Source organism: Megalobrama amblycephala, linkage group LG12 (genome assembly GCF_018812025.1).
Source record: "Megalobrama amblycephala isolate DHTTF-2021 linkage group LG12, ASM1881202v1, whole genome shotgun sequence".
NCBI lineage: Eukaryota > Metazoa > Chordata > Actinopteri > Cypriniformes > Xenocyprididae > Megalobrama > Megalobrama amblycephala.
Window position 1 is genome coordinate 6,299,088 of NC_063055.1, and position 23,888 is coordinate 6,322,975.

General features: G+C 36.9%; 1 protein-coding gene across 1 annotated transcript; it reads left to right on the top strand.

Moving 5' to 3' along the window:
* Positions 1–593: 593 nt before the first annotated feature.
* On the top strand, positions 594–22,083 carry usp11 (ubiquitin specific peptidase 11). Its single transcript, XM_048208726.1, has 21 exons — positions 594–802; positions 1,450–1,559; positions 1,872–2,002; positions 2,107–2,224; positions 3,616–3,761; positions 3,966–4,027; positions 6,510–6,606; positions 6,704–6,877; positions 7,366–7,524; positions 9,761–9,985; positions 10,306–10,389; positions 10,557–10,651; positions 11,476–11,682; positions 11,995–12,092; positions 14,604–15,077; positions 15,295–15,365; positions 16,646–16,758; positions 16,922–17,071; positions 17,653–17,768; positions 18,150–18,238; positions 20,716–22,083. The coding sequence occupies exons 1-21, from the start codon at positions 693–695 to the stop codon at positions 20,878–20,880; spliced, it is 2,994 nt and encodes a 997-aa protein (XP_048064683.1). The 5' UTR covers positions 594–692; the 3' UTR covers positions 20,881–22,083.
* The last annotated feature ends 1,805 nt before the right edge of the window (positions 22,084–23,888 follow it).

The following is a 23,888-nucleotide window of genomic DNA, read 5'->3' on the forward strand; positions in this document are numbered from 1 at the left end:
GACAAGAACAAAATAATAACAAACAAAAGGAAAAGGGTGCTCCTTTATACATCATATCTGCTTACAATGTTATAAGCTCGAATTGCATTTTTACTTTTACAATTACGCAAAACAAAACAATACAGTTTGAAATCATTTTTAAAGCAAAAAAAAAAAAAAAAAAAATTGGCTTGGAGTCAAACCATTTCATCTTATGAATGTGAAACTTTCCCATTAATATTAACAATTGTATGAAGTATGCCTTCTCTTTCTCAATCCCATGGTCATTAAAGTGTATCATTATCAAGTCCACTCAACTGCAATTAAATATTCCATTTTTTCTTAATTAAATGCTCCACATCAATCCAAAATATTTTTGTATGTATACAACGGAAAAATAAATGAAAAATAGTTTCCTTTTCACCTTTACAGAAATTACAATAACAGTAATTAATATCTCATTTAAACCGTTCCAGCACATGTTTTACTGGGTATATTCTTATTAGAGACTTATTTTATTTTATTATTAACAATTTTTTTTATCTAACAAAATATGTTCAAACTAAACTCTCTCTTACATCACACACGCCCTCGAGATCCGCCCCCTTTCGCAAGGCGGAAGTTGTCATTCTAACCGCTTCCTACTTCCTGCGTCAAAACATTCCGGTCTGTCTATGCGGCTCTAACGCTCTTTTCGGATTTTATGAGTGATTATGGCTGCGAACTGCAGCACCGGTTCGGCTACGGAGCCTCCGGGACTAGAGACCCAGTGGAGGGAGATCGACAACCTGAACCAACAACAGCTCCGGGCCGGAGACAGCTGGTAAGAGAAACTTCAGCCTAAAAATAACAAACAAACAAACATTCAATAAACAACCACAACAACACAGATAAAGGGCTAACAGAACTGTATAAAGCTGATATTATGTTTGAGTTGAGTGACTCGAGCGTTTTAAAATTCAGTAGTAGATATGCCAATGTGATTGAGAGAGTTAAAAATGATTTAAAGATCACATAAGAGAGCGAAACTAACATACAGGTGGGGTTTCAGGCCTGATAGATCTGTTTATCTGGTTAACAGCTTCCTAAGCACCATTAAGGTTTGACATGTTGGTTGTCTTACGACATTCCCAACTCTGCCTGCTTTAAATTGTTTCATTTCATTTTCAAATGCATTATCATACTTGTTTTAAGTTTCACTTCCATCTCTGGAAGGTGTGTCAGTCTGTTATGGGAAAGTTACTTTCGGTTTCTTCCATTTCCTTGGACAGGAAAGCCAGATCTGCCATAATTCATTCTCGTCCTTAGAGGCAGATGACAAGCGTTTGGTGTCTTAATCCGTGTCTGACACTGGCGCCCTGTGCAGTTTACATTAAACAGATTTGTCCTAAAGCTCATTAAATGATGTTGGACTGATGTAACCAAGCAGTGCTGAATGGAATGTGACAGGTTCAAGTATCTGTTTTCCAGGTATTTGTTGGACAAGAGATGGTTTGATCAGTGGAAAGAATATGTGCACACCGGGGACCAAAATTCGTCCTCTTATCCTGGAAAGATCGATAACACCGAGCTCTTTGAAGGTAAGTTTGGTATTCTGTGATGTTAAAGTCACCATCAAATCAAAATTGTCAATTCTTTTTTTTTTTTTTTTTTATGGAGTAAAATCCCTCATAATCTTTAATAAAATTAGCTTTCCCTTCCTCTTGCAATGACATCTCTTCTCTGATGACGTGTTGACTGGCGTGAGGGCGGGGCAACCTGTCACTCACACGAGATCCACCAATAGCAAATGATCACAAGATCTCATAGTAGCCCCATAAAAATGTTTAATGTCTCATTCTCTGTTCTCTTAACAACTGTGGATGAAGAATATGTTTTTATGCTTTCTGTAGATTTGGATTCATACCACCTGAAAGAGAGGCTGTCTGAGAATGAGGATTTCATCCTGGTCCCGGCAGAAGCCTGGCATAAACTCTTGTCATGGTATGACTTGATGGACGATCAGCCTCCTCTGGAAAGAAAGGTAGTGTTAACCAGACCGTTGACTTTTTTTGTGCTGGAGCCAGTCAAATGAGATGTTCAGAACAGGCAGTGTTTGTCAATAAGTCTTCATCTTTCTCTTTCCAGGTTGTTGATCTTCCCAGCACTGTTAAAGTGGAGGTCTACCCTGTGGAGATCTACCTCTGTCTCTCCAGCAACTTGGAGAGTACTGTAACTGCACGGTTCAGTCGAGCAGATAAGATACGTGAGTAAAGGCTGTTAAAGTAGAGACTGGTTTCAAAAAGTATTTGCACATTTAAAAATGTATGATTTAAGATGACGTCTCACTATGCTTTTGGTATGTAAAATCACTGCAATGAGGGCTACTGTTTTTAATAAGATTCAGTCCACTTTATTATTTGTATTGAGCTCAATTTGTGATGTTTAGATCCTCTACTGGTGTATATATGTTTTGTTCGCTATACAAATTCACAGATTTCATCAAACTTGCATGTGTTTTTTACTCTCTTTTGCATTCACATGCATATAAATGACACAAATCTAGTGTTTTATTATCCATTGTTTTACATTTAAAACACTTTTTGTTGTTAAATGTTCAGCTTGCTAAGCGGCTTTTGATATGATCTTTCTTTAATTTAACTCTTCATGATTTTATTTTTTATTTAATCACATTCATACAGTACTGTTCAAATGTTTGGGGTCAGTTTATAGGGAAAAAGTCAGAATTGCATTATATTAAGTCAGAATTGTGAGTTATAAAGTCAGAATTGTGAGATATAAACTCATAACTGTGTTATAATGTCCAATGGTGAGGGAAAAATTACTGAATTTTTTCTCTCAGAATTGTTAGTTCATATCTTAGAATTCTGACTTTATAACTTGCAATTGCATTTTATTAAGTCAGATTTGTGAGATATTAACTCACAATTCTGAGAGAAAAAAGTCAGAATTGCAAGTTTATATCCTGCAATTCTGACTTTATAAGATGCAATTGTTTATATCATGCAATTATGAGAAAAAAGTCAGAATTGTGAGATATAAAGTCAGAATTGCATGTTAAAAATTTACAATTGCGAGAAAAAAGTCTTTATATCATAATTTTGACTTTATAACTCACTATTGCAATTCTGAGAAAAAAAGTCGCAAATTACCTATTTTTTTTATTTAGTGGCGGAAAAAAGCTTCCATATTACTCTCATTTTTGCTCAATTTAATGCATCTTTGCTGAATAAATTATTAATTTATTTTAATAAAAAAAACGTACAAACCTTAAACTTTTGAACATCAGTGTATGTCGTTAAGTGCATCAAGCTAGACGACAGTAGCCTCAATACCTTATCATTTCTGTTTATACTATCGTATAGCTATAAATAATAAATTGTGCCTGATAAGCAGCTTCTGAATGTCTTCTTTAAAGCATCAAAGGTTTTGCTCAAGCTCTGGATTGCTACTAATTTTACAGAATGTTATCTTGCACATCTGTTTTATATTTGGCATGTAATTACATTTTGTAAACCGATGTGTGAAACCCCTCAGGAGTTTGGCAGCCTGGTGTATCTGAGCTACAGATCTCTGAGCGCTTGTTTTCCTCAGGTATGCGTGTTAATCTCTAATGTGCGTATCTGTGTTTCATAGACGCTATACATCAAAAGATACGGCAGCATTTTAACGTGTCAGAGACTGCCGAGAGCCGACTGTGGATGAGGAGTACGGATACAAGCTCAGAAAGGCTACGCAACCTTAACATGACTGTCCTAGATGCCTGCCTCAGCTCTGGCATGGTAAAATATACGCCTATCGTTTACACTCCTTAACTCTGATCATCTATCTTATTACATTGACATTTACAGTAATAAGCACTTCCGGCAGCCTCGCCCAGCGGGTTTGTCATATAGACAAACTTTGCTACTAGTACTTAAAATGAATGCTTTGTCATGGGCCACCCTGCATGTGTTGTGTCCTAACATGCTCTATTCACTCCACAGACAGTGATTATGGAGATCAGGAATGCGGATGGTACGTGGCCCACATCTAGGCCTCAGATCATGTGAGTTTGAAGACGCTAGCTTCCTTCTCTCATGCACTAGCGCAAGTTTCCTTTCTGCTTTGTTTAGGTAAATGGAAAGTGACGTGTCTAAAGCGCAAAACACACAAACATCCACACAGCACACATCAGCCTCATTCATTTAAATCTGTAACTAGTTGTAGCAGGTTAGACACTTCAAAATGGGATGCAAGGCAAATGGGATCGGTATAGCACAACTAAAGTTTACAAAATCAATCCTGTGGTTTGGAGAAAACATGTCCTTTCTGAAAATGGCTGGGATCATATTATCTAGACCTGCTTTCCAATAGATCACTCCAGAGTAACTCACAAGTTTTTGTTAATGGGTGAAAATCTTCTTTTATTCCCCTTATGCCAGAATCCAATGTCTCTGAAGCATATTTTTATGGACCGTGATGGTTTTAACTCCTCTAGGGCTCTTTATTTTTCATTTGATTCTCATGAAAAGGTAATGAATTGAGGCCAGAGTTAGTTGAGAGTTATTTTTGTTTTACTTTTTCAATTTTTCACTTGTTTCTCACTATGAATATAGCCATGGTAGTTGCTATGGTGCTAAATTATAAACAAACAAACAATTGTAGTAGGTTAAAAAGGAGAATTTGCCCTATACAAATCAGTTTAAAAAGATATGGGACATGTTTTAACCCTCTAATGCTCTTCGGTCTTTTTTGACTGAAAAATTTTACGTTTTGTTTTTTAGAATTGTTTACTTCATCTGAATGGTACGAAAGTTGGTAAAGGTTTTAGCACTTGCTATGTGAACACACACACACACACACACACACACACACACACACACAAAAAAAAATCATGGACATGATTCAAAAAGGTTAAATGGTCCAAAAAAAAAATATTCACACTTGTGCTCCTTGTGGTCAAAAATGGCTGCATTGGAAATGAATGGGAGATGAATTTCTTCTAGTGAAAATTTTTGGTACTGCGGCCAAACAAAATCTTACTGAAAGCTCATTTTTTTGAGATTTGGAACACAACTTGTTTAGATTTATGGCTTTGATTTTCTTGAAGATTTGAAAATATATATTTCAAATAGGATTGAAAATAGTATTTTTTGTGCATTTTTCTTAACAGTAAACATCAAATTCTGTAACTTTTTAAAACATTTCACTTCAGCAATAATTTGCACAGTGTCATCTTTGAAAAGAGAACAAAAGTTAAGACAGTTTAAGTTAACAATTTCATTGTCAGGTCTATCCTTAAAAAGTGAATAAATGGATTATAACTACAGCGTAAATATAATTTAGTACCATAAAAACCCCAAAATATATAAAAAAAAATTAAATAAAAAACACTATCAAACTAAAATATAGTACATTCATGTCATTGAAATAATAAAATAAATCCTGTCATTTTTGACTGACATGCAAAGAGCACCAGATGGTCAAATCATGAGGAATCCAATTTTATATGATTTTTTTGGAATAAAGGAGCTTAATGTGCTATTCATCCCCAGTTCAAAAAGATTTATTTAAAAATCATTGCAAAACTCTCAAAATCACTCAATCTGCACTGCCACAACCTTGTTTTGTAATGCTCTATTTGGTTACACTATTTCGATAGTCCACTATAGACATTCTTCTAACTATAAGTAACTTTGCAACTACATGTCAACTAACTCTCATTAGAGTATTAGTCGACTGTTAGGTTAGGGTTAGTAAAATAAGTTGATGTACTTGCAAAGTTACTTATTGTTAGTAGAATGTCTAAAGTGGACCACCGAAATAAAGTGTTACCCTCTATTTCAGTGTAGAAATACATTGTATTATAGTCATGGATTGTGTGATGAGCCAGTCATATAATATAATAATAATAATATAATGCATATTATAAATTTAGATCAGCTAAAAGTAAAGCAGAAACATTTACATTGAATTCTTAAAGTTAACCAAACCTAGCCTATTCTACTGATCAATGAGAGAGGTGGAAATGGTCATATAAAAATAAATATTTTCTATGCAGAAAGCTTAAAGGGTTAGTTCACCCAAAAATGAAAATTCTGTAATTTATTACTTACCCTCATGCCGTTCCACACCTGTAAGACCTTCATTAATCTTCAGAACACAAATTAAGATATTTTAGTTGAAATCCGATGGCTCCGTGAGGCCTCCATAGGGAGCAATGACACTTCCTCTCTCAAGATCCATAAAGGTACTAAAAACATATTTAAATCAGTTCATGTGAATACAGTGGTTCAATATTAATATTATAAAGCGGCGAGAATATTTTTGGAGTGCCAAAAAAAACAAAATAACGACTTATTTAGTGATGGCCGATTTCAAAACAATGCTCAAAAAGAATTAAAACCTAGCAAGCTACCTACCTGCCAGCATTTTCATAGAGAACTTTCAAATCAAAAGTTGGTATGTGGCTATCATAGCCAGAAATGCTGTTTAAAATTGTGATTTTATTGAATATTTGGAATGAATATGGAATTTTGTGTCTACAGGCGGAACTCTGCTGACGAGGACTCGTATCGAGGGCCTCCTGGAGTGTGTGGCCTCACGAACCTGGGCAACACCTGCTTCATGAACTCAGCTTTACAGGTCAGAGGTCATGAACTGCTGAACACACAGTCATATATCTGTTACAAAAAGATCTATAAGGCTCTTCTTAAAGTGAAATGTGCATTTTTTTCCATAGTGTCTGAGTAACACACCACCACTGACTGAGTACTTCTTGATGAATTTGTATCTGGAGGAGCTGAACTTCACCAACCCTCTGGGCATGAAGGGTGAAATTGCAGAAGCCTATGCAGATGTCATCAAACAGATGTGGTCAGGGAGGCACTATTCTGTGGTTCCTCGGGTATTTAAGGTAAGGTAATTGTAGTGATCACTCTGCATTAGCATTTTTTAGTGCAAAAACTTGTTTGTGGATGGACACCAGCAGGGCTGAAATAATTTTGCCCATTTTGAATCTGGTTTGCAACAATTCCCAGTCCGTTTTCCCCCTTCTTTCATATAAAGAGTCTCTTATGCTCACCAAGGCTACATTTATTTGATCAAAAATACAGTAAAAAACAGTAATATTGTTATTACAATTTAAACTAACTGTTTTCTATTTGAATTTATTTTAAAATGTAATTTATTCCTGTGATTGAAAGCTGAATTTTCAGCATCATTACTCCAGTCTTCAGTGTCACATGATCCTTCAGAAATCATTCTAATATACTGATTTGCTGCTCAAGAATCATTTATAGGCTTTAAATACTGTTATTCTGTTTCTTTGAGTTATGTTTTTTTAGTTAACGCTCCATTAGTAGTGCAGAAGTTAACCAGCATTGCTCTTGTTTGTCTGTGTAGACGAAGGTTGGCCACTTTGCATCGCAGTTTCTGGGCTACCAGCAACACGACTCTCAGGAGCTGCTGTCTTTCCTGTTGGATGGTCTACATGAAGACCTTAACCGGGTCAAAAAGAAGGAGTATATTGAACTCAAGGATGCTGATGGCAGACCTGACCAGGTGCTTTTTTGCACATGAACACTATAGTACACGAAGAATAACTCACGTAGTGTGTACCTCATGCCATTTATCAGTTACGCAACACACGTTTCCACCTGGTATTAAGATGCGCTTTGGTCGATCAGATTACAAGTGGATGACGCTAAATGCATGTGTAAATGGGGTGTAAAACGTTTAGAACTTGTCCACTTTCGACCACTTCTGGAGGTAGTCGAAAATGCATTTGACTGGATTTCTTTCGTAGTGGAAACTCTCATGTGGTCGAATGTGTTCAAACAGCTGCAAAAGTCCACCTACTCTCCGCCTACTGATCTAATGAGTGAACATTATGGCAAGTAGAGCGCTAGCAAGACGGGACTTAAAGGTGCCCTAGAATTAAAAATTGAATTTATCTTGGCATAGTTAAATAACAAGAGTTCAGTACATGGAAATGACATACAGTGAGTCTCAAACTCCATTGTTTCCTCCTTCTTATATAAATCTCATTTGTTTAAAAGACCTCCGAGGAACAGGCGAATCTCAACATAATACCGACTGTTACGTAACAGTCGGGGTGTACGCCCCCAATATTTGCATATGCCAGCCCATGTTCCCAACATTATGAAAGGCATTACACAAGGGCAGCCAGTATTAACGTCTGGATCTGTGCACAGCTGAATCATCAGACTAGGTAAGCAAGCAAGGACAACAGCGAAAAATGGCAGATGGAGCAATAATAACTGACATGATCCATGATAACATGCTATTTTTAGTGATATTTGTAAATTGTCTTTCTAAATGTTTTGTTAGCATGTTGCTAATGTACTGTTAAATGTGGTTAAAGTTACCATCGTTAGGGTAACATCGCTATTTTCATTTTTAAACACTTGCAGTCTGTATAATTCATAAACACAACTTCATTCTTTATAAATCTCTCCAACAGTGTAGCATTAGCCGTTAGCCACGGAGCACCATCAAACTCATTCAGAATCAAATGTAAACATCCAAATAAATACTATACTCACATAATCCGATGTATGCATACAGCATGCATGACGAACACTTTGTAAAGATCCATTTTGAGGGTTATATTAGCTGTGTGAACAGCTGTTCAAGGCAAGCGCGAGCTCCGGGGGCGGGGAGCACGAGAATTTAAAGGGGCCGCAGCATGAATCGGCTTATAGTTAATGATGCCCCAAAATAGGCAGTTAAAAAAATTTATTAAAAAAAATCTATGGGGTATTTTGAGCTGAAACTTCACAGACACATTCAGGGGACACCTTAGACTTATATTACATCTTGTAAAAAAACGTTCGATGGCACCTTTAAACTTTGTCAGATGAAGACCCAAGTTTGGTTTGAAGACGAAAATCACAATGTTCTCTCACCATTCTCATCATTTCACAGCGCTCGCCGCGGTCTTGCGGCTGTCAGAGCAGAAATGAAAGCTGCTGCTCTCCGTATGTTTTTCTATTGTCTCTGGGCGTGTTCATTAGATCAAAACATCTGAAAAAAAAAAAAAAACATACATTTACCCAACCATAGACCCTCCCCTCCAAGAAATCAGGACAGAAATGGTTGAAAGCGGACAAAAGAGACGGATTAAATACCAGGTGTAAACGGTTATGTGTCTTCCTCCTCCACTTGTGATCCTATCAACCAAAATCTTAATACCAGATGGAAACAAGGCCTTGATTCAGTTTGTTTATGGAATGCCTTTGTCATTCTTGTTTATAACCGTAAACTGTTAATGCTGTGTGGAAAATAAAAGTAATTACATTTTTCATGAGTCACTAGTGAAGCATACCTATTTTTATTGATTTTATGATTTTATATAATTTAATTATTTAGCATATTATTTAATAAAAGCATAAAAAATACTTTATTTGATGGTCCCCTTTAGACAATCTGTTGACTATAAGTAATATTGCATCTACATGCCAACTAACTCTCATTAGAGTATTAGTAGACTGCTCTTAGTATATCTGCTTACACTTTATTTTGATGCTCCCCCAACAGACATTCTACTGACTATAAATATCTTTGCAAAGTACATGTCAACGTATTCTACTAACACTAACCCTAACAGACTCTTAAAACAATTTTAAAAACCATTGTTATTGGCCAGTTTTCCAGCTTAGTTAGCAATATCTGTAAGACCCACTATTGGTTGACCTTTTAACGCAACCATGTTTAGAACTCCACAAACAAAACAAAGTGTTACTATGGGAATCACGTATCTATTTGTGTGTTACAGGAAGTGGCTGAGGAAGCATGGCGCAACCATCTGCGGCGGAACGATTCAGTTATTGTCGACACATTCCACGGGTTGTTTAAGTCGACATTGGTGTGCCCCGAGTGCAACAAGGTCTCTGTGACCTTTGACCCCTTCTGCTACTTGAGTGTGCCCTTACCAGTGAGTAAGGAGAGGGTCATGGAGGTGTTCTATGTCTCACTGGATCCCATGGCCAAACCAACACAGGTGTGTATTATGTCATATACACAACAAAAACAGCAAAATACCATAATGCTCAGTCATTTCTGGCAGGAAATGCAGCATATGTGCTACTCATTATGAGTGAGCCCATGCTATGAGTTTGGCAGATGTGAATGATGTAGCGCTGCACGTCTGTAAACAGGAATACAGCTGGTGGTGTGTGATGATGTCATCAGAACCAGTTTTGATAAGGGCAAAATTGTTGAACAGCGCTTAATAAGGAAGATGCACTAGTAAGAACACTGCTTTACATTGAGTTTTGTTCGTCCTGATGACTGATGAATGTGTCTGTCTTCCCTCTGCAGTATCGCCTGATTGTCCCTAAAGCTGGCCGAGTGATTGACTTGTGCACTGCTCTCTCTCAGGCAACAGATGTCCCACCCAGCCAGGTTCAAAAACTTTTTTCCAACTATAAACTATAAAAAATGTTGTGACAATTCAATTATGGATATAATCTGTGTCCATGGTGTCAAGAATCCAAATTGATTTTAGCTTTGATTTACTGCTGACAAATGTTGTATTTGTTCTGAGCTAATAATTGATCTGCTCTGCACAGATGGCTGTGGCTGACGTGTTCAATCATCGCTTCTATAGGATTTACCAAGCTGACGAGTCCTTAAGCTGTATACTGGACCGGGACGATATATTTGTGTAAGAAAGGACTGAGTAAACGGCTTTATATATATATAAATGTGTTTACATGAATATTTATTTACACAAGAGTTCAAAAATTTGATTCCCTAATTATCTTATACTCAACAAGACTACATTTATTTTATCAAAAAATACAGTAAAAACAATAATATTGTTAAATATTATAACAATTTAAATAGCTGTTTTCTATTTAAATTAATTTATTATAATTTCTATTATAATTTAATTTATTTATTTGATTAAAAATACAAACAAAAACAGTAATATTGTGAAATATTATTCCAATTTAAAACAGCTGTTTTCTATGTCAATATACAGTAAAGTGTAATTTATTCCTGTGATCAAAGCTGCATTTTCAGCATCATTACTTCAGTCTTCAGTGTCACATGATCCTTCAGAAATCAGTCTAATATGATGATCTTGATGCTCAAGAAACATTCATTATTATTATCAAAAAAATGCAGGCTTGATGAGCAGAAGATACTTCTTTTAAAACATTAAAAAAATCTTACTGACCCCAAACTTTTGAACGGTAGTGTGTGTGTGTGTGTGTGTGTGTATATATATATATATATATATATATATATATATATATATATATATATATATATATATATATATATATATATATATATATTGTATTGTTGTTAGTGTCTTTAAAAAACTTAAAAATAAAGAATTAAGAATTTTATTTTGAAAGGAAATAGTTTTAATTTACTAAGTTTTGCTTTTACAGATATAAAACTAAAATAATATGTATCAGAGTTGCATCTCGAGACAGTCGGCTGTGTCTGACTGTGTTTTGTGGTGTGTTGCTGCAGGTATCAGCTGAACAGTGGCTGTATGGATCAGACTGATGAGGAGGTGATTCTGGCCGTCTACATGCGTGAACGCTCTCATTACAGAGATTACGGCTCGGGCAGCAACAGCTACAGCACATCACTGTTCGGTCACCCGCTGCTGATGTCTGTGCCACGCACCCAGTGCACACGGGAAGATCTCTACCAGCTCCTACTTAAAAGACTGGTGTAAGTTGAACCGGTCATATAGGGTTTGTCACAAGCTAATTTTGACCTCAATCGAGATCATTTAGTTTTCAATAAAAATTTTTTAGATTTTTTTTTTTTTTTTGCTGTCTGTGTATGCATTTATTATAAGCTTCTTTGCATCTGATCAATAACTACTTCCTGTTACTTCTGTGATCATATGGTGTTATTTTGAATGTTTGGTTCGGTATCACTGTTTTTTAAGTGCTTAAAGTTGTTGTGACCTGTTTGTTTGTTTTTTAATGCCAAAGTTAGTTTGCCATTCATATGTGTAATGATTGTGTCCCTGCACAGGCGTTATGTCCGTCCCCTAGACCCCTCAGAAGAAGTAGAAGAGGAAGAAGATGAGGATGAAGAGTTGTACAAGGCACAGACCAATGGAGTTAGTGATGGTATGACTGCATTTTCTTAAAGTTTAAAAAATATTTTCTGAAAGAAATTAAGAATATTAAGAATTAATTATTGAGCAAGGATGCATTAAATTGATCAAAAGTGACAGCAAAGACATTTATAATGTTACAAATGATTTCTATTTCAAATAAATGCTGTTCTTTTGAACTTTATATTCCTCAAAGAATCCTGAAAAAAATGTATCACGGATTCCACAAAAATATTACGCAGCACAACAGTTTTCAACATTAATAATAATTATAAATATTTCTTGAGAAGCAAATCAGCATATTAGAATGATTTCTTAAGGATCATGTGACACTGAAGACTGGAGTAATGATGCTGAAAATTCAGCTTTGCCATCACAGGAATAAATTACATTTTAAAATATATTCAAATAGAAAACAGTTATTTTAAATTGTAATAATATTTCACAATATTAATTTTTTTTTTTTACTGTATATCTGATCAAATAAATGTAGCCTTAGTGAGCAAAAGAGACTTTGGTAACTTTACTTAAAGCCTTTATGTATAATGCATTATAAAGATATTCATAATGTACATTATAATGCATTATAAATAATTGTAACCAATGTTAAAATGCATTATAATATTTGCAGTTTCCTTTTCATCTAAAAATAGGTTGTTTGTCATGTGTTTTAATGCATTATACTTTCTAAAGGTGTAACAATGAATAGATAAGTATTCTAATGTATTATTCAGTGCACAGCATAAATGAGTACACCTCCTCTGAACAAATACAAAAGATGTATTTTCTTTATGCTCACTAATACAATTCATGGAAAGATGGCCAAACTAAAATGTATTAAAATACACATAATAAAAACTGAGAAATATATGTCATTAATAGCCATAAAATAAGTAAATTAGCCAATTTTGTTAAAATTAAGGATTGCAGAAATGAGTACACCCTAGATTTAATTCAACAAATGTATAATATTCTAGCACTTAGTATGCCCTCCATAATTTTGAATATACTGCTCTGACCCTTCTTGGCACGGAGTGTACAAGTTCATGACAAATTGTCACATCTGTCCTGTTTAACCCCTGGATGATGAGCTCCTTAAATGCCCTGATCTTTAATGGGGAATGTTGCTCAATTCATCTCTACAGAATCCCCCACAGGTGCTCAAGAGTGTTAAGACTGAGTGCAATACATGTCCACAGAAGGTTTTTTTCATTTTTCATTGTCATGATGAAAAAATGCCCAACAATGCAGGGAATGAGGAAAGGATAACATCTTCTGTTTCAAGTTTGTGTATTAAATTACACAGTGGTGTGGGAATTCATGACAGCATTGATAAAGCACAACTCCCTTCAGCACTCATACATCCCTATATAAGAGCTTTACTACCACTGAACTTTACTGTGGGAACCAGGCACTTCTCACTGTACTCTTCCTCTAGCAACACCACAACATTTTGGATGCTGTTAGATCCAAAATGATTTATTTGGTCTCATGAGACCAGAGTATTGATTCACAGAATCTATATTTTGTAAATATGGGCTTTGGAAATGGCTAACTGACTTTATTGTGCTTTGGCTACAGTAGGTAGTTCCAGTGAGGAGAACAACATTTGCATGTAATTTCTGCAGGCTGCAGAAACAGTCACTCTTTTCATAGCTTTTGCTGGCTCTGAGACACTCGCTTGGTATTTCTCCTGCTCTTTGTCCCTCATCACTAAATGAAAGCTTAAAATGAAGGTCTGATTATTTCAGGGGCCTTGTCACAAGTCCATTGTTTTTGAATTTCTGTGTTACTTTTGCCATATTTTCACACTTAAAACAATGATTTGGTAATCCTCTTGTACCACTGTCCTCTTTTGTGCTCAGAAATAAGTCTCCTGACAGTTCTCTCCCAAGTGGTTTCATTGTTTTCAGCATTAAGTCTGAGAATGATTCAGTGGGCTATATGACACTTTTAATTGTCAAGAAATTACTTCTCTTTACTTTCTCTTTGTTTTGGTTCAACATACTTACCTGTTGATCAAATATTGCTTAACCTTACACCAGAACATTTTTATTTAGTAACTTTTAGGAGGGTGTACTCATTTTTGCTACACAACATGTTATCACCTTGATAAGAAAATCTTATTGTCCTGAATAATTTTGACATGCTTCTTTGGTAATTGATTAAGCAGACTTCCTGAAACATTATAGCTCGAAATAACCCTAACATGTCTTCTAAGTAATTGAGTAATTCCTGACTCAATGAAGTTTCACTGTCACTTCTCATGAACTACTGAGAAGTTTCAGAGGGGGTGTACTCATTTACGCTGTGCACTGTAACTGTGGTTACAATTATTCATGATATCATACAATGCATTATAACTATAAGGTACATAATTAATGTATTAAAATGACTTATAACGCATTATATATAAAGGCTTTAAGTAAAGTGTTACCGAGACATCTTTTAAAAACATTAAGAAATTGTACCTTCCCCAAACTTTTCAACAGTAGTGTACAGATAATGATGAATTTCTGAACAGATGAGGGTGATGAAGACTCTGAGGAGGCGGGGCCATCTAAGAAAGAGGAAGAGACTCAACAGAGCAATCAGGCTGATGGGCAGAACAACGGCCCATTAGAAGCCAGCCCGAGCAGCGAGGGGGAGGAGCGAGCTGAGGAGGGGGAGTCGAGCAGCGAACCGGACCGAGGCAGCAGTACAGAGGAGGGCCAATCAGCGTGCGGCAGCACCGACACCAACTCCCAAGATGCAACTGATGGGGACCAAAGTGCTGCCGCAGAACCTTCGGGAAAGGAGGAAGAGGATGACGAAGAAGAGGAGGAGGAGGAAGACGGGGAAGAGGCCGCAACTTGTGCGCAGGCAAATAAGAGAGTTCCGGGCAGACGGCACTACACTGAGAGACGGAAAAAAGCCCTCTTCACCATTCAGGCAGTGAACTCTAATGGCACCACCGAGCGAGGGATGGCAGAGGAGGGCGGCAGCTTGTCTTTCAGCTGTGAGTACGCTCTAATGACAAACCTCTCTACTTCTGATACCTTTGTACAACTTCAGGGTCATGTGCGCACAAGCGAGGGTCATAACAAAGTGAGATTTCATGTCTTTTATTTCTCCGGCTGCTCAATTCACACCTTTTCAAAGAGTCTATTTAATAAGAACATTCATAAGAGTAAATGTTCCTGCTCCAAATGGCGTGACTCACTGTTTCTGTTTAGCTCAGCCATACATTGCCATTGACTGGGACCCTGACATGAAGAAGAAGTATTACAATGAGAATGAAGCCGAGGTAAGATTGCTAATGAGCTCTTTGATCCTTAAGATATGCTTTGCGTCTGTTGTTGCACTAGGAAATGAATGTAACCTCTCATACAAGGCTCAATACAATCTATTCTTTTAGAGGTTTTGTGTCATGCTCATTTTAAAGTATAGCTACTAATGCATCTGAATTGCATCACTGCTATAAATATGAAAACCTCATCCGATGTTACATGCATTACCTAGTTTTTCTTAAAGGGTTAATTCACTTCAGAATGTCATTCAATGTGTTTATGTCTTTCTTTCTTCAGTTGAAAAGAAATTATGGTTTTTGAGGAAAACATTCCAGGATTTTTCTCCATATAGTGGACTTCACCGGGGTTCAGTGGGTTGAAGGTCCAAATTGCAGTTTCAGTGCAGCTTCAAAGGGCTCTACATGATCCCAACATATATATATATATAATTACTTTTTAACCATAAATGCTTGTCTTTGACTTAGTCTTTGCACATTCGCTCTGTAAACACTTGCTTGGTACTTCCACTTACGTCATGCATGACCTTTCCAACGTGATTACGTAATGCATTGCGCATCGCAGAGCAGTGCAAGACGAGCATTTGTGGTTAAAAAGTATATTATATTTATTTTTATTTTAGAAAATGACTGATCATTTCACTAGATAAGACTCTTATTCCTCAGCTGGGATCATGTAGAGCCCTTTGAAGCTGCACTGAAACTGACATTTGGACCTTCAACCTGTTGAACCCCAGTGAAGTCCACTATATGGAGAAAAATCCTGGAATGTTTTCCTCAAAAACCTTAATTTCTTTTTGACTGAAGAAAGAAAGACATAAACATCTTGGATGACATGGGGGTGAGTAAATTATCAGGAAATTTGAATTCTGAAGTGAACTAATCCTTTAAAATATTTGTCAAGAACAGGTTCTCAACTGGTTTTGCACTTTTGCAACCCAAAACAGCACCAAAGTATATTATGTACACAAAATAAAATAAAATGATCTCCTTTCCCCTAGGTAATAGCTTAGTTATTTTGCAATTCCTTACATTTTCTTATTTGCATTTATCATTGTTTTTCTCGAATGCTGTGATCAAACCTTTACTCCACCAGTCAACCACTTTTTGATATGCTAAATTTGCCTAAATGCAGTATTAAATTGATTGTTTGATTAAATATAAATCAAAATCTATTGTTTTCAATGACCTTTTGTTTCAGTCTTGGTGGTTGAACCTTTTCGAGCTAAGCAAACGGCATACATTTCTGTTGCAAACAAATGTTATTTGTGTTTATGCAGAAATACATAAAGCATCAGAGCATGGACGTCCCTCACCAGCAAACGACAGTGCAGCTGCAGCAATGTATAGAGCTCTTTACCACAGTAGAGACACTGGAAGAAGAAAATCCCTGGTAATCTACTTCTTAGACCTATCACAGATTCTAGGCTTTTATTCCAGTCTATCCTTGTGTTGTTTGTTGCAGAATTTAGAACCATAATTTCTTGAGATGTATTTAAAGAACAGGATTGAATCCTCCACACATGTAACTTTGTGTTTGTTTATGTGCTCTGTAGGTATTGTCCGACATGTAAAAGGCATCAGCTTGCTACTAAGAAACTGGATCTGTGGTCTTTGCCAGAAGTTCTGATCATTCATTTAAAGCGTTTCTCCTACACAAAATACTCTCGAGAGAAACTGGATACTATCGTGGAGTTCCCCCTGCGGTAAGATGTAGTACTGTTTTGTCAGATTAAGATGTAAATGCACTACTATTGGGTAGTTTGGGGCCATTACTCCAGTCTTCAGTGTCACATGATCCTTTAGAAATCATTCTAATATGCTAATTTGCTTCTCAAGAAACATTTATTATTATTATCAATGTTGAAAACAGTTGTGCTGCTTAATATTTTTGTTGAAACCATGATACATTTTTTTCAGGGTTCTTTGACTAGAAAACGGACAGCATTTATTTGAAATATATATATTTTTGAGACATTATAAATGTCTTTACTGTGACTTTAGATCAGTTTAATGCATTAGTGCCAAATAAAAGTATTTATTTCTTTAAAAAAAGGGGGGAAAAAATCGTACTTACCCCAAATTTTTTTAACCGGAAGTGTACATTTATAAATATTTTTGTTGTTTTAATGGTGCCGATACTTCATAGCTGTAGTGGAGATAAATACATACTGGGTAATAAATGTTCCTTCACATCCTCTTAATATTTATATTTTTTCCAATAGTTTATTCTTAGGCTATTGCATTTGTTTCCATTTGGTTCATATGTCTCATTCTCTGTCTGCAGGAATTTGGACTTCTCAGGTTTCCTCCTAAAGAAGACCACGAACAGTACTGAACCTCCCTGTAGATACGACCTGATCGCTGTGTCAAACCACTACGGTGGACTCCGAGATGGACACTGTATGCATTGGTCTTCTTAGCTTTTATTAATCAGCATTTAAAAATGCCATGCCAAAAATTGTATGCTATTTTTATGGACGCAGACAATAGAACAAACAGAGATATGGAGATATCAGAGATTAAAGATGTCTCTGAAGTAAATGTATCTAATTAATAGAATATTAAGCATAAATTCAACAGTTAAGCCCTTGTAGCTGCTGTGCATGAGTGGATTTAGCGCGCAGTGGCATAGACATCGCTGAAAAGTTTGTCAATAGCAAAGAATCATATCAGACTCCAATACCGTGTTTTCTAGAAAACATGGTATCGGTGCATCCCTAGCTATTTTGTTTAGTGATAATAACTTACATTAATATTTACCGCTTTTTTTCCCCCTTCTAGATACTAGTTATGCCCAGAACAAGGACAATGGCCAGTGGTATTACTTTGATGACAGCAAGGTGACCTATGCAAGGGAGGAACAGATTGTGGTGAGATTAATGCCCCTGTGTGGTCAGAGTGGTCAACGTGAAATCAAAATAGACCCGTTTTACTTTTTAATACATTTTCTCGGCCTTGCTGTGCGTGATTCATCAGTGCATTCTCTTCTGAACAAAATGAAATGTTTGTTTTTCCTCAGAATACAATAACTTTCTCTGCCTCTTGGCTGCACGGGTCAAAAAGACAGATCTGTTAATATAGAATTCTCATTTATTTTACAAGAAATGGTCATATCAGTGGACTAGAGCTGGCTTATTCTACATAATAAACTCATGGTGGCCTCCAGATTGAGATCACATGATGTGCAGCCACAACTTGGGTTGACTAATAATAATATAATTAACAATATAATTCGTAGGTTTACTATATGCTTTTACAGGGTTACGGTGATTTATGAAAGTGCATCTAAACAAAACAAACAAACCAAATTATATAAGCACAAAACAACTTACAGTACTGTTTAAATTTTTTAAAAAGTAATTAAAGCTGGCATAAAATGGAAATTGCGATAGTCTTTTCTTCCTTATTGTGATGAATATCTGAGTGAAATGGCTTCTCAAAAATGTAGGGCAGAAAAAATGTCCCGGTCCCAAATGGCACCCAAAACCCTCACGGTCTTCCTCTGAGTCCCCTTTTGTGATATAATGCCTCTGACTGCCTAATGCCTTTGACTGCCGGGTAAAGTCCTCTGCTTAGCTCGCACACTAAGCTGAAGTGCGCATCGAGGGCGCATAGCGACCGCAAAGGGGGGTGCTCTTGAGCACCCTTCTGATGAATGGGACACCTTACGGTCTCGTAGACTTAACGGATATGCATACGCAGCAGCCATTGTTAAAGGGTTAGTTCACCCAAAAAAGAAAATTATGTCATTAATGACTCACCCTCATGTCGTTCCAAACCCGTAAGACCTCCGTTCATCTTCGGAACACAGTTTAAGATATTTTAGATTTAGTCCGAGAGCTTTCTGTCCCTCCATTGAAAATGTTTGTACGGTAGACTGTCCATGTCCAGAAAGGTAATAAAAACATCATCAAAGTAGTCCATGTGACATCAGTGGGTTAGTTAGAAGTTTTTGAAGCATCGAAAATATATTTTGCTCCAAAAATAACAAAAAGTACGACTTTATTCAGCATTGTCTTCTCTTCAGGGTCTGTTGTCAATCTGCGTTCACGACTCCGCAGTGACGCTGCTGATGTAAGACGCTGCTGACGTGTTATCCGGTGCGCCCGAGCTTCGTTTACAGTCTGAGGGAGACGCACGCATTATTCAAGCTATTCTACATTGTTTGTATTTTGGTATTGCTATATTTTTTAAAATGGTGCGTAAGTGTGCATGTCGCGGATGTCCTAATCGCCAAAAACAACCACGGCGACGTAAAAGTGCATTACCAACACCGACAGATGAAAGGATTCAATGGAATCAATTCAATGGAAAGGATTCCGGAAGAGAAGACAATGCTGAATAAAATGTATTTTCGATGCTTCAAAAACTTCTAACTAACCCACTGATGTCACATGGACTACTTTGATGATGTTTTTATTACCTTTCTGGACATGGACAGTCTACCGTACATACATTTTCAATGGAGGGACAGAAAGCTCTCGGACTAAATCTAAAATATCTTAAACTGTGTTCCGAAGATGAACGGAGGTCTTACGGGTTTGGAACGACATGAGGGTGAGTCATTAATGACATGATTTTCATTTTTGGGTGAACTAACCCTTTAAGTCCACAAGACCGAAAGTGCATAGAAGTGTGCCATTTGGGATTCAGCCAAAGATTCTCGAACAAGCAAAAATGTTTGTCCATTGGGAATTAATTGGATGATTGTGGATTGATATTAGTGTGATCTCATGTGAGTGACAGGTTGTCCCGCCCTCGCGCCAGTAAACGTCATCAGAGAAGAGAAGAGATGAAGTTATTTTGATTAAAGATTACGAGGGCATGTGAATTAAAAAAAAAAAAAAAGTTGTGAGCAGATAAAAATTTATAATAAATACCGCAATATTCCTTAAAATAAGAATTGTCCGTTTTGAATTCATGGTGACTTTAATACTTTTATTCAGCAAGGACGCATTAAATTGATCAAAAGTTACAGTTAAGGCATTTATAAGATATAAATGCTGTTCTTTTGAACTTTCTATTGATCAAACAATTTTGAAAATTTTTTAGCATGGTTTCCACAAAAATATTAAGCAGCATGACTATTTTCAACATTGATAAGTTTAATTGATAATAAATGTTTCTTGAGCAGCAAATCAGCATATTAGAATGATTTCTGAGTGATCACGTGACACTGGAATAATGATGTTGAAAATTCAGCTTCAGTTACATTTTTTAAACACATTAAAATAGAAACACTTATTTTAAGTTGTCATAATATTTCACAGTATTTCTGTTTTTACTTTATTTTTGATCAAATATTGATTGAAAAGCTGAAACATTCAATCTTCATCTAATCTTGCAGACCAGCGCCGCCTACCTCCTGTTCTACCAGCGCCAAGACAAGATCCGCCAGCCCACCGTCCCTCCACCCGTACCCTCCTCCACCCAGCCAGAGAACCACATCACATCCCAGACCCACGATGGCGTGGACGGAGCCTCTTCCTGCGTCAGCATGGAGACGGACTGATTTCTGTCTTTCTGTCTTTTTCCTACTCCACTTCATTCTTTCTCACTCTTATCACTTCCATCTTTACTCTTTAATCTACAGAAACTTGAACCTCGGCCTCTGCTCTGACTCCGACAGGAAGCGCGAGGCAGGGGCTACTCTCTCAGGCTGGTGCACGAGCATCATGGGGTGGGAATGCAGATTTTTGTGTCGTTTTTCTTAATGACGAACTCAAGGAAACGGGTTAGGCTGGTGGCGGCGGATTCAGAGATGCCATACCGATTTGTCTGCATCGCTTCAACGATGATGAGAATTTGGAGAATGTGGTTTGCGCTGTTCATCATCACCGAATGTGTTCTTTATTTTTTCCTAAGCTTGCTTTTCTGAGCTAGCTAAGCTGCTGTCCACAATGGTGATGTTTGAATGCCCGACCTTGGGTAAAGCTGCACTGTTTTACATCATGAATCAGGCCTCCTGTTTATTCCATCAGACGCTGTTAGCAGGGATGGTTGAGTTGGTTTCTCATATCAGGGACGTCATGATCAGAAATCCTGTTTCACTGTGATTTCTGAGATCTTCTAGTAAAAAGGTGGTCTGTCCACTCACTCGTGATCTATTTATTTTCGTATTTGCCAGATGCTAATGTGGAGTGAGAAACAGAGATGGTTATAATTGTAAAGAGCGGCTTCTAAAGATCTTCCATTTTTATTTTCATTCTTTTGATGCTTTTTTTCATCTGTCGTAAGGTCTGGGAAAAGCCCCTCTGTTGCAGGACAAAAACGGAGGCCTGTTTTTCAGCGAGAATTTGCTTTTTTTTTTTATCTTAAATGAAAGGAAAATACACAGCGAGATTTAAATATTACATTCTTTTTGACTAATTGTGTTAAATTTATAAGAACTCTTTGGAGCAATGAGAATATTTCAGCAAAGTGCTTTCTGGATAGAGCTCTTTACATGATGATTTTTAAGGCACCTCTGTACAGTATTTTTGTATTGTAATAAATGTTGTATTATCTTTGATAATTTGGATCAGATGCTGGGGATGGGGCGCTTTCATTTTATTTTGTTAATAATTATAGATTGAATATATAATTGTATACACATCTTTTGATATGAATAAATGACGACTATAAAGTCAAGAGGTTAGATTGGACACATTTGGCTTCCATTTACGTTGTTTTACCTCTGAATAAAAGGATGCGTAGATCCTTTGGTAATGGGAAATGCATTCATTTGGTTTGTACTGACTGCATATTAACACTTTTCAGCTGTTCAGTGTTGTAATTAATTTAGCCCACAGTGTAACGACCTTATAGAAAATGCTTTTTCATTTGCACTTCCCTTTAAAGATGCAATAGGTGATTCTCTACAGAAATATATTTTGTTATACTGGTTGAAAGTCTTCTCATATCCTGATAGCAATAATCACTATGTTAAACGGTCTAAATGTATTTTTTATAAACATGTCTCATCTGTGGAAGGTGTAGGACCATAAAATGTTCATCCAATTATTATATTCGGTCCGAATTAAATGATACGATGCCCTACCTGCCTGTCAACATATGTTTTACATACTCTCGCGCAGACATCATACGTCATCAGCGAGTTTAGTCACGGAGCACCGCAAACAAACAGCACCCACCTTTTACAGATCCTACTGAAACAAAACAACGAACTTATGCTTCGTTAACGCCATAACTACCGTAATTAAGAGATGGCAACCCGTGACGTTCTAACCGGAGCTGTTCAGTCAGACTTGGAATTATGCATTTCCATGTCAACAGTATCAACGTCGGAATGAATCTGCAGCAGTCAGGTACAAGCTCTCCGGGGCAGCTAAATTCGGTTGTCAGTTCACCTTTTAGTGCTTAATCGCGTTCTGTACACACACAGTTCAGTAAAATACGAGAGTGACAACCGCATTCTACAACCGTATTAACTCTCGAAAAATACAGGTAGTGACAACCGCATTTACAGAAATTCTATGCAGTGTGTACGGAACCGAACTGAACAACTAGTTGTTGACGTTTATGTGCACCGGCAACGTGTGTCGCGTGTATGCGCGGCGAATCACAGGGAAAGCAAAAGCCTATCCAAATGCTTTATGCTGAAAATCGCGATTCATGTTTGCTCACTTTAATAACTCCATAAACCCGTTTGCTTTATGAGACGAGCTTAAACAACAAGCCCAAAAACGCGCTTATAGTGAGTGACCATGGCAACAGAGAAAGAGCGCGCGCGTTGTGTGAAACAGGCTGTCCAAGCATAAAACACGACGCCTCCATCGACAGTGTTAGTGTGTTTAAATTGCTGAAAATAACGAGTGTTTTGTCACTTTAATATTACTTTGGTCACGATAACGGATACCAAACATGAGAGACGCCAGAACGTCGCTATGGTTTCCAAACTGTCAATCATCGCAGTTTCGAGAGTGAGTCCTGTTCCGTACACACACGTAATGATAATTTAGGGGATTAACTCCCGCATTTAAATGCGGTTGTCATTCCTGAAACTTACACGTGGCCATATATGTTGTTTACGTTCATTATTATTGTAATGTTATGTGCTTTGAGACATGAGGTAGTTTTACGCCGCCGAGAGCAGCTGTGTTTGTGTGTGCGCGCGCGCGCATTCATGTGTTTTTGAAGAGGCGTGGCTTTGGACCGTGATTTGCCCAAGTACAGGTCTCTGCAGGAGGGTGGGGTCATATGCTTTCAATTCTAGCACTGCAGGCTAACGTTAGCATTTCCCAGATCACCTACTGCATCTTTAAGTGACTGCTTTATTGCATTCCTCAGATTGTAATGTACACAGTTCACTGTTCTTATCTCAGAATGAGAGTTCTATAAATTACTGTATGTGACAGGAGCACTTAATACATTCAGGATGTTCTAATATCTAATATAATATCACATGTGAATCTCACAAAACCTGTATAGAACAAAAGAAATCAAAATCAAGGGGGAATGTGAAATAATATTTTTTATATAATCATTATATATCAATTTTTCATTTATACATCATGGTAG